This window comes from Nannospalax galili, unplaced genomic scaffold, assembly GCF_000622305.1.
Source record: "Nannospalax galili isolate Female #2095 unplaced genomic scaffold, S.galili_v1.0 scaffold1387, whole genome shotgun sequence".
In the NCBI taxonomy this organism is placed as follows: Eukaryota; Metazoa; Chordata; class Mammalia; order Rodentia; family Spalacidae; genus Nannospalax; species Nannospalax galili.
The window spans coordinates 711,793-723,566 of NW_008355976.1; the positions used below are offsets into that span (position 1 = coordinate 711,793).

Sequence of the window (11,774 nt, forward strand, 5' to 3'; positions counted from 1 at the left end):
TAAAAACACTATTTTTTTCCTCAGAAAATACAGAAGACACAGAAATAGGCTAAAGCCAAAATATAATGAGAATCAGTATAACAAGAATACCCCAAACAAGAAAACACAACAGGGAAAATAAAAAGCAGCAGCAACAGCTATCACTACCACCACCACCACCACCACCAGGCATGGGCAGCTACAAATAAAATAATGACATCAGAGTGGGTCCACCTTAATCAAGCAAAGCTCCGCTCAAAGACTTGGTAAAACTAAAGCTTAAGAGGAGAACCACAATGAACTTGAGGCTACCTTGGCCATTTGGAGTGTTCCAGGCTAGCCTGGGCTACAGAGAGACTCTCTGAAACACACACACACACACACACACACACACACACACACACACACACACACACAATTCATTAAAATACTAAGACTTTTGATATTTAAGAAGTAGTATAAGGCCAGGCGTGGTGGTGCACGCCTTTAATCCCAGCACATGGGAGGCAGAGGCAGGAGGATCTTTGTGAGTTACATAAAAAGCCATCATAAAAAACAGCTATTGAGCGAAAAGATTTTTTTTTTTTTTTTTTTATTTTGAAAAAAAAAAAAAAAAAAAAAAAAAAAGATTATGCAAGCATGCACTGTTTGAACCACAGTATTACAAATAAACAGTAATATTCTGAGCAGTTATGCAAAGAGAATAAGAAAATATTTGAAGGGTTGGGGGCTGGAAACATGGCTCAGCAGTTAAGAACACTAGCTATTCTTACAGAGGACCTGGATTTGGTCCCCAGCACCCAAATAGTGGCTAACAATCATGCAGTTCCAGGGGTTCCTTCAATCTCTTCTGGTCTCCATGGGCACTGCACACACTGATGCAGTTACATATAGGTAAAACATTCATACAAATAAAAAATTAGGGCTGGAGAGATGGATCAGGAGTAGGAGCACTGCTGCTTTCGCAGAAGACCAGGGTTTGGTTCCCAGAACCCAGATAGTGGTTCACAACAGTCTCTAACTTCCGTTCCAGGGGATTCAAGACCCTCTTCTGGCCTCCATGGTCATTGTATGCATGTGGTACACTTACATACGTGCAGGCAAAACACTCATACACATGAAATACATAAAACAATTTTTTTAATTAAATTTTTTTTTTGGGGGGGGTTCTTTTTGAGACAGGTCTCCCTGTAGCCCCAGCTGGCCTGGAACTTACTATGTAGACCAGGCTGGCCTTGAACTCACAGAGATCCACCTGCCTGCGCCTCTTGAGTGCTGGGATTAAAGGTATCTGCCACCACACCCGGCTTAATTTTTTAAAAGGGGGAGATAATACTAGATTTGATGAAGTGGGACTAAAATAGGAAGGAAGAATAAATGTATAGTCCCATTTATAGCAGCTGGAGATGTTGCTCAGTTGATACAGTACTTGCCCATGATTCTGACTATCATATAAACAGCACAATGGCATACTCCTTTATAATACCAGCACTGGAGAGGTGAGGCAGGAGGATCATATCAAAGGTCAATCCGCAGCTACACAAGGAATTTGAGGCAACCTGGGAAACATGAGACCCTGGTCTTTAAAGAAAAGGGGGGAAAAAAGGCCTATTTCTTAAAAAATTTATTTATTCTTATTTTTGTGTATGAGTGTTTTCCCTTCCTGTATATAACCACACCCATGTCCTACAATGCTCATGGAGGACAGAAGAGGGCATTGGATCCCCTGGAAATGGAGTTACAGATGGTTGTTAGCCATCATGTCACCCACCTGGGTTCCCAGGTTCTCTGCAAGAGCAGCCAATGCTCTTAACTGCTGAGCCATCTCTCCAACCCCAAAAGGTCTAACTTTCTGATACTCAGACAGGGTATAACATCAGAGAATATGAAAACTATGTGGTCTATGGAAAGGACAAAAGCAACTAGTAAGAGCTAAGACTTCACACTCCAACATTTAAAGGACTTTTGGATAACAGCTTATTTTTAGACTCTCAATCATAAATGAAATGTGCTGGTAAGGACACACAAAAAAAATGTCAGTGAGATACCAACTATTTCATTCTTAAATATTAATGGAAAAGCAACAGGATCTGAGTTAAGACAATCCTAATGATTTAAGAAACAGAAAAGCTTTGAAAAAGCTTTGAAAAGCTTAATATCAATTAGAAAATTCAGAGTTTCAAGAAAAATTAGCTAAAAACAAATGTCTAAAAAAAGAACACTGAAGAAATTTGGTCTTTCTTTTGTTGTTATTTGGGTTTTTGTTGCTGTTGTTGTTCAAATGTTTCCCTGTAGCCATACCTGTCCTGAAACTTGCTATGTAGACTAGGCTAGCCTCAATCTTACAGAGCTCTGCCTGCCTCTGCCTCCTGAGTGCTGGCATCACAGATGGGTGCCATCATGCCCAGTTATCAAATTAATTTTCACCAAAGAACATAAGACAATAATAGTTAGAGGACACGTCGTATGAACTTTATCAATATAAAATATACAAGAGAAGAGGAAATGAGGAAAAGCAAAGGCTGGGGAAGGACATTTATCTCCTAAATGATAAAGGAGATTCCAGAAACACCTAGTTGACACCTAGTTGACAAAGTATAAATATGCACAGCCCAAATTTCCAAAGCTCTCAAAATGTAGCACATGTACAATAGAGTACTTGAATGTAGTCATATGAAAAGCTATTTCTTTCGTGCTAACTCACCCTCTAATTTATGCCAGTTGATACAAGGCTTGTGTTTTCAGTGTAATAGCTTTGTTAAATTTATTATTTTATGTGTACGAATGTATTGCTTGAATGTGTATAAGTGCACCCTTGTTGTGCAATGCCCAAAAAGGTCAGAAGAGGCCATCGAACTGGAGTTTACAGACAGTCGTTAGCTGCCATGTGAGTGCTAGGAATTGAACCCGGGTCCTCTCCAAGAACAGCCGTGCTCTCGTAACCACTGAGCCATCTCTCCAGCCCTGAACATAATTTTCTTCAAATATATATTTAAATAAAAAACTAAGCTAATTTTCTTTTGTTAGAAATAAGTATTAAGAAACTGTAAAACTTTGGAAAGAACATTCAAATGAACAAAGCATGAAAAACATCTCAAAGGATAAAAAAACAGAGAATTTAGTAAATTTAGTACAGTTACAATGGAAGAAGTAAACAAAAAAGATACAGGTGATGTGAGCGGAATTCTCATTTACCATGAGTTAAATATTCGACTTTAAAATATGAATAGCAATATAAGCACATCATTTAGTGATATAAACTTCAAGATAAACCAGATAAATTAAAAACAGTAACAAAAGGGATGTCTGTGCAGCATTAGGCCTAGGAATGGAGAAACAGGGTAAGCTTTTCTGTGTTAAATGATTGTTTAATGATGTACATGTATACACTGCTTAGGCAGGAATGAGACAGTAAAGCTAAGTATTAGAAAAAAACTGCATAAAGCTTCTAAAGTGACTAACACTTACCTACTGGGGCCTGGGGGGCACCAAAGCCCAAAAGAGCTGTCGTAGTATTAAATCCAGGAGCCCCAAAGGCACCTGTACCAAGAGGCCCTCCGATCTTAGGTTGGTTGTTTCCAAACAAAGATGTCTGTCCAGCACCAAGAGCTATGGAGACAAGAGGAAAGAAAAAGTGCCACAGAAGATCCATTGACTATCGTGCCAGAAGTCACTTGCTTAAAAATAAAATACATTTAGAATCTTCATCCTGACCAGTCATTTCAACAAAAGAGCTAGTGTGGAAAATGTGGACTTCACACTAGGCACTGAGCTGAGCAAATCACAAGCTAAACAGTCTTTCTTTGCTTCAGTTCCCACAAATAAACATAATAGTGGATAGCATAGAAATTCATCCTAAGATTAAAATGAAACATACACACGGCATGTTGAAGATATCTGATACATATCAAACATAACAAATATCAGCTCACACAACTAAAGGAGGGACCTTTACCCCATTTTAGCTCAATGTTACTAATATTTTAAGTGGTAGAAAGCAGGCTCAAACCTAGCTATATCTGACAGTATAACCAAGACAAAACTGCCAATCTGTAATAAAATCAATCTTTCAAAGAATTGAAAAACTGAATAATTCCCTGTACATTTCAGCATTTACAAACCAAAGTACTCAGCTGACCCAATGACAATGTCAATTTTTTGACTAACATATAGGCTCAACTACAGAAAATTAAATATAATCTATCTCCTTTGAATAGTAAAAGGGTATTATTTTTAATCACAAAATCTAATAAAAACAGCTTCAGTTAAATAAACAAGCTTTTTCCAAAAGGTTAAATGTTTTATGATCTAATTTAAACACAGTAAGTTCTAAAATGAGACAGAGCAGTTGGAATAAAAAGCTCATTTTCACCAGAGAAAACCTCCTGGAGAAGTTGATAATTAAAAAATTAAGAGCCTAGATACTCTTCCCGAGGACCTGGGTTCAGTTCCTAGCACCTACATGGTAGCTAACACCAATCCGTAACTCTAGTTCCAGAGGATCTGACACCTCCTTCTGGCCTCCATGGACATCAGGCATGCACATGGTGCACTCACATGCAGGCCAACACTCATATACTAAAAATATTAAGAAAAAACTGTCTGCATGTGTGCATGCACACACATACCATCATAGGCATGTGGAAGTCAGAGGACAATTGCCAAAGTTGGCTTTCTCCTTCCACCATGTGGTTCCCAGAGACTTAACTCAGGTCCTCAGGCTTGACAGCAAGCACCTTTACCTGCTGAGCCACCTTGATGGCCCAGAAATCAGCAATTTTTTTTAGATCAGATCTTATTATCAAGTCCTGGCTGACCTGGAACTCACTATGTAGATCAGCTGGCCATGAACTCACAGAAATTCGCCCGCTTATGCGTCCCAAGTGCTGAGATTAAACATATTTGCTACTCTGCACAGCAAAATCTGTACTAAAAAAAATTAATTTGTGTATTAGGCAGAGTGCTACACTTGCATATGAGATAGAGGCAGAAAAATTCTAAGTTGAAGTGAGCCAAGACATGGTCTCCAAAAAAAGGGCAAGGGTATCATAGAACAATGTGACTACAGACTTAAGAATTTTTCCAAAAAGACAATTATGCTTTATCCAAATATATCTCATTTTATGAACAAATGGCAAATAAAATGTTCACAACTTAAGGCATTTTGAGAGTGCAATTAGTATGATATGGTAACAGTACGGTATAATGTGTTAGTATGCAAAAATGACTATTATGATTAGTTGTGTCAGTATTGGAATATAGGCACTTGCCACCATCTCTGGCTGGATACAGAGATGTTTATAAGAATCTCTCAGTAGAAGAATCAACCTTGGGGTATAAATATGGATCAATGGCAAAGCACTTGCCTATCGTGCAAGAAGGAAGGGGAAAAAGGAGAGAGGAAGGAGGGAAGGAAAAAGTAGGCCAACCTTACTAGATAAACTCTTAAACTTATTCATGAAAAATGTTAAGAACTAAAACTTCCTAACATTACTTAACTACCAAGACAACTGTAAGCAATTGAAAGTGTTAATGACAGTCAATCAGATCAACTGTGAAAAAAGTAGTTGAAACATCCATGATTTAATGATTGCACCTTACTCTAAATACATTAAGAGCAAAAAATTACATGTCAAGAGTCATTATAAACTTCCCAGAGGACAGGGCTAAAGAAATGGCTCAGCAGTAAGAGCACTGACAGCACTTGCAGAGGACCTGGCTTCAATTCTCAGCACCCACATGGCAACTAGCAAAACATCTGTAACTCCAGTTCCAGGGGATCTGATGTCTCCTTCTGACCTTCTCGAGCACTGCACGACAAGGGTGTACTTAAATGCACGCAGGTAACACACTCATACACATATAATAAAAAATATTAAACTTCTTAGAGGAAGACTTGAACAAACCTAAGCATACAGCAACAACAAAATCCTTATCTGCTTGTACAGTTAATATCTAAATAGCCAAACTACTCCATAAGGATCCAAAGTCCCACACTGTAGGAAAATTTCCTTCTGTTGAGGGTTAAATTTGATTCTCTATGACTCAAAATAGGAAAACTGAAATGAACAACCATTTAAGCTTATGCTCTCCCCTCAAATAGTATCTAATGAGCTAGTTTACATAATGCCATGAAATATACAGTTAAAGAATTATTATCTGCAAATTCAGGATGTGTTCTTCTCAAAGCTCAAAGTCTATTTTAGCTAATATAATGAGGAATTTCTGTAGTGTTTACACAATTCTCACTGCAACACATGATCTGCTACTAAGGAAGGTTAGGGTATAAAAGTTTATGCTAATTATAATCTAGATCCAGAATCCAAAGAGAAATGAGTAACTGAAATTACGTAAAAATACTCAAGGGGCTGGAGTGATGGTTCGTGGTTAAGAACACTGCTCTAGCAGAAAGGACCCAGGTTAGATTCCCAGCACTCACATGGTAGCTCCAGCACTCACATAGTAGCTAACAACTGTTTGTAACTTTGGTTCCATGGGATCTAATGCCCTCTTTCTGACCTCCACTGACAATGCACAATACAGGTGCCCTTATATGCATGAGGCAGCACAGTCATACACATAAAATAAAAATAATCCAGGCGTGGTGGTGCACATACCTTTAATCTCAGCACTGGGAGGCAGAGGCAGGCAGATCTCTATGAGTTTGAGGCCAGCCTGGTCTACATAGAGTTCCAGACCAGCTGGGGCTATAGGGAGACCCTGTCTCAAAAAGGCCAAAAAAATATGACTTTATAGTTGTACGAAAAAAAAGACATTCAGTACAAACTATGCTTTGAATTTTCAGTTTTGATCTTTTTCTGGCTTAATGATAGGCAATACTCCCGAGCAATGTTCAACTACAGTCCAATGTGTGTATTTTGAACAAGTTTAAAACTAAGACAGAATAAGATATGATGTCTAAGAGGTAAAGAATATTAAACACGTGTTCTCAATTAGTGATAGATTATCAAGATGCAGTCCCACTGTAAGTCAAGCATCTCGTCGGGGTATTAAGTACTATTTATGGTGGCAAAACATGTAATCCCTGCACCCAGAAGGCTGAGGCAGGAGGAAGATGGGAAATTTAAACTCAGCTGGGCTATACAATACACAGCCTTACCAAAAGGATAAAAGGGGGGGGGGGGTGCTGGGATGTAGCTTAATTGGTAAAAGCTTGTCTCCCATGTGTGAAGCCTCAGGCTCAATTCCCAGCCCCAGGTAAACCAGGCACTTGGTGCAGGTAAAAGCAGGAGGATCAGAAATTCAGGGTCACCCTTGGCTACACAGCAAATTCAGGCCAGTCTGGAACACATGAGACTTTGTCTCAAAACAAAACAGATGGGGCTGGAGAGATGGCTTAGTGGTTAAGAACACTGTTCTTGCAGAAGACCCGGGTTTGAATCCCAGCACCCACATGGCAGCTAACAATTGTCTGTAACTCCAGTTCCAGGGGATCCGACAGCAAAAACTGTCCTCTGTGCGCATTGCACCACACAGGTGTACTTACCTACATGGAGGCAATACATGCATACACATAAAATAAAATATTTTAAAAAGAAAAAAACTATAGAAAACTTGAGTGTGTTTATATGCACATAAACATACACAAAACTCCTTGAAAATGGGCCCTTTAATTTTCCTATGTCAAAGCTTTTTTTCCTATGTCAAAGTTATTTTAACTCCAGGATTAAAAAGAAAACATTGATGAATGATGCTTATTTTAGGGGATCACATTATGATAAAAAAATTATGTGGCAGAATTTGAACAAGTCAACAAAATTCACAGGTATGTGTACACGCCTTCAGTTCCAGCACTCAGGAGGCAGAGACAGGTAGATATCTGTGAGTTCCAGACCACCCAAGACTACACAATGAGACCCTGTTTAAAAAAATAAAGGCTCAGGGGCTGAGAATATGCTCAGTTGACAGCTCTTGCCTAGTGTGTGAAAGGCCCTGGGTTCAATCTCTAGCACCTAAAATCCCAGCTACCCAAGAGCTTAAGGCACTACTGCTTGAGATCAGGAGTTCAAAACCAGCCTGGGAAACATAGTGAGATCCTCTCAAACAAATCTGACAGGGGCTGAAGAGATGGTTCAGTGGTTAAAAGAATAAATCTTTAAAAATAAGGCACTGAGACCAAGCATGGTAGGTCACACCTTTAATCCCAGCACTCAGGAGGAAGAGGCAGAAGGATCTCTATGAGATCCAGGCCAGCCTGTTCTACATAGTGAGGTCCAGACCAGATGGAGCTACAAGGAGACCTTTTAAAAAATAAATAAATAAATAAATAAATAAGCAGAAAAACAAAACAAAAAAAAGCCATTGATACCAGCTACTCAGAAACCTTGAGTCTAGGAATCTGAGTAAACCCTGAGAAACAGTGAGATTCCATCGCAAAAGCAGAAAAACCAAACATTGAAAAGGTATGGGAAAATGTATACCTTTTGAAGGTAAATTAACAAGATCAACCAAGGTCTAGTGTTTATCTTCTAGAGACAGTAACTCCAATGTCTTATTAACCATATTATAATAATATACATACAAAATTATGTAACCAAGATTTTCACTGAGGGCTTTGTTATTAATACTAAAGAACTCAACTATTGATGGTAGGAGAAAAGTTAGATAAATCATGGTACATGTATGGTAAAGTATAAATTATGCCTTTGTGTATATATACACATATGCACAAATATTAAGCCTTTATTTTAAGCCGAAATCTATATGCATAGACCAAAACAAAATCAGCTAATAGTAAGTTTTAAAAAAATGAATACTATGTGACACCATGGCTTTCAAATGTTCTTGATTCTAGTACATATGAAATATGAAACCCAAAATCTATAGCACCTTAAATAAAACAAAACTTAGATCAAGGATTAGTATCTTACTACATATAGTGAGTTTTGTAGTTCATTTTCTTAAAGGATTGATCCTTGATTGCAGCCCAATAAATACAGAAACAACTAAGACATCTCAGCATTTATTCTAAAACTCACAGTATTCTTTCCTTGGAGATTCTCTTACTCTTAGGAATTCTTTCTACTTTTCCTTAATAAATCTAGGCTTACTCTGCTACAAACACACACACACACACACACACACACACACACACACACACACACCCTCTCATGCAGGACTGGGAGAGGTTGCTCTGTGACAGAATATACCTATGTATAATAAATCCCCAGCACTGTAAAAAACTCATGTAGGGTATGGTGGTACATAAGAGCACAAACAAAAGCCCTATATGTGAAATATGTGCATATAAATGGTTTCTGTAGTATGTACCAAGTTCAAAAAAAAAACAAAAAAAACAAACCAGTAAGGAGTATGGACAAGATATTAGCAAACTCTGAATAGCTGTTCATTACTTCACAGCTGAATCACTTGGACTTTCCATGCTATTTCTGAACTTTTGAAATATTTTACTATCACTTGTATCTTTATATAAAGTCAGCAGTCCATGGTGTACAAAAGGGAGGTTCTTTTAAGGAGATGGCAGAGAAATATTACAGAAGCAAAGAAAACAGAAAGCTGGGCAGTGGAAGCAGAGTGTGAAAGTAAACAGTTCTGCAACTGAAGTATTCACCAATGAGCAAAGGAACTAGGCACAGTGAGCAAACATATATGCTTAGATAATAGGTTTAGCTGGACATGGTGAAACACTCACTTTATAAGAACCTCTTGTTTAAAACAGGTGGACAGGTAGAAAGGTCAGTATTTTCCAATTTGCTGAAAAATAACTACAAATATGAGAGAGATAAAAAGGTGACATCTAGCTCTATGTCACATTCCAAAGAACTGAAAAGTAGTTACAAACTTTGGAAAACTTTCAAACATTTGTTAATCACTATAGCAGGTGCTTGGTACTCCTCTGCTGTACTATTAGGGCTTCACTGATAAACAAGTCAAGGTCTACATCTTTGGTACAAAGTTAAAACAAGAGTTTAAAAGTCACCTTTAATCCAGGCACTTGGGAGGCGGAGGTGGAGGCAGAGGCAGGTGGATCTCTGTGAGTTCCAGGCCAGCGTGGTCTACATAGTGAGTTCTAGGCCAGCTGGGGCTATAGGGAGACCCTGACTCAAAAACAAAACAAAACAAAAAAAACCCACAAAAAAAGTCACTGTCATTACACTGATAATTCTCACTATTTTTATTCAAAATCCCAGACAGATCAGGACTATTAATTAGGAAAACAACTTTTACATAGAAAAGGTAATTCTTTTTATGAAACAAAAATCTACATTTTGTGAACTTATTTCTAAATAAGCATCCTAATGTTTTAGGACCTGAAAATATTTTCTAAAACTATCTGTAAAAATGAAAATAAAGGGCTGGGCATGGTGACACATGCCTCTTATGATCAAACAGAACTCTTACCTTCAAGTCATAGTACTTCTTAAACGTCAGGGAAACAGTTTCTTACCTGTTCCAAATCCAGTACCAAGTCCAGTTCCCAGAGTCCCAGGTGCTGGCTTACTTCCAAAAATACTATTCCCACTGTTATTTGTGCCAAAGCCTAAGAGGAAAAAAGAATGAGTAGGCTACACTTTTAACACAATTCTCATTTTCTCTAAAAGGGAGGCTTAACACAAAGTCAACTGGTCCTAGGCTTTATATATCCTTTAAACTATTAATACTGAGGAATCCAAAATAACAGCTAACTTACTAAGAATTCTGACACCTGCAAATAAGTCTTTGTATTTACTTAACTGCATCTTCAGGCTTGAAATACCAATTTTGAAAAGGATAGTTCCCTGCATCAAAGCAAGGGGTCCAGTGCATGCTTACTTATAAACACAAAAATTCATTCCCTCAGCCAGGCATGGTAGCACTTGCCTTTAATCCCAGCACTTGGGAGGCAGAAGCAGGCGATCTCTGAGTTCAAGGCCAGCCTGGTCTACATAGTGAGTTCAGGCCAGCTGGAGCTACAGGAAAACCCTGCCTTAAAAAGATCAAAAAAAAAAACAAACAAAAAAACAAAACAAAACAAAAAAAAAACCCACAAAAAAAATTCCCTCAAGTATTCACTGAAAATAAAACTGTCAACAAATAAAGATAGCCTACTGAATCTAAAGAAACAAAAAATACCTATAAATCCTCTAAAGTAACTTTTGTTTTAAACCGATGGACCTGGCATAGATAGTAATGTGTGGCTGGTCATGCAGGGAGCCTCAATGTCACACTCAGCTAACACTCAAGGGCTCAGGTAGCTAATTGGGGGTGGGGGAGGGAGTTGTGGTAGGTTTCACGGAACTCAAGCTAACTACCAACTCACTCTACCTAGAATGTCTCTGAACTCCTGACTCTCAGCTCTCCACTTTCCCAGAAACAGAATTACAGGCGTGCACAACCACGACAGAAATATCAAAAACAGGAAAACGAGTATGTTGAGTTCAACCATTTCTTCATCAAAGATAACGGAGGACTGAGCAAACCATTCTATTTCACTATGATTTGCCAATTAGTTGGGGCTACAGGGAGAGTCTCAAAAAGACAAAAAAAAAAAAAAAATCTAATTGTAGGACTGAAGAGAAGGCTCAAAGGTTAAGAGCACTGGCAGCTCTTGCAGAGGACCCAGGTTTGGTTCCCAGCACCCACATGGCAGCTAAAATCCTCTGTAACTCTCATTCCTGGAGATCTGATACCCACTTCTGGCCTCCATAGGCCTTAAATGACACAGATGTATGTACATACATGCAAGGAAAACACTCACAAACATAAAATTAAAATTAAAAAAAAAAAAAAAATCAATGTAAGCCATTTGTATTTTACAGGCCATGGTGAGAATT

The 11,774-nt window shown here is 38.3% G+C and overlaps 1 protein-coding gene across 4 annotated transcripts in view; it reads right to left on the reverse strand.

Annotated features, from left to right (window-relative positions):
* Positions 1-11,774, reverse strand: part of Nup98 (nucleoporin 98) — a 108,762-nt gene that overhangs the window by 61,016 nt on the left and 35,972 nt on the right. For 2 of the 4 annotated variants that reach the window (XM_008854096.3, XM_017803453.2), the window contains exons 11-12: positions 10,409-10,501; positions 3,448-3,588 (exon numbers count right to left, since the gene is read on the reverse strand). In XM_008854096.3, the coding sequence (XP_008852318.1) occupies positions 3,448-3,588; positions 10,409-10,501 (234 nt within the window). The remainder of the gene's footprint in view (positions 1-3,447; positions 3,589-10,408; positions 10,502-11,774) is intronic. The other 2 variants (XM_029556603.1, XM_029556602.1) reach the window with 1 other exon arrangement.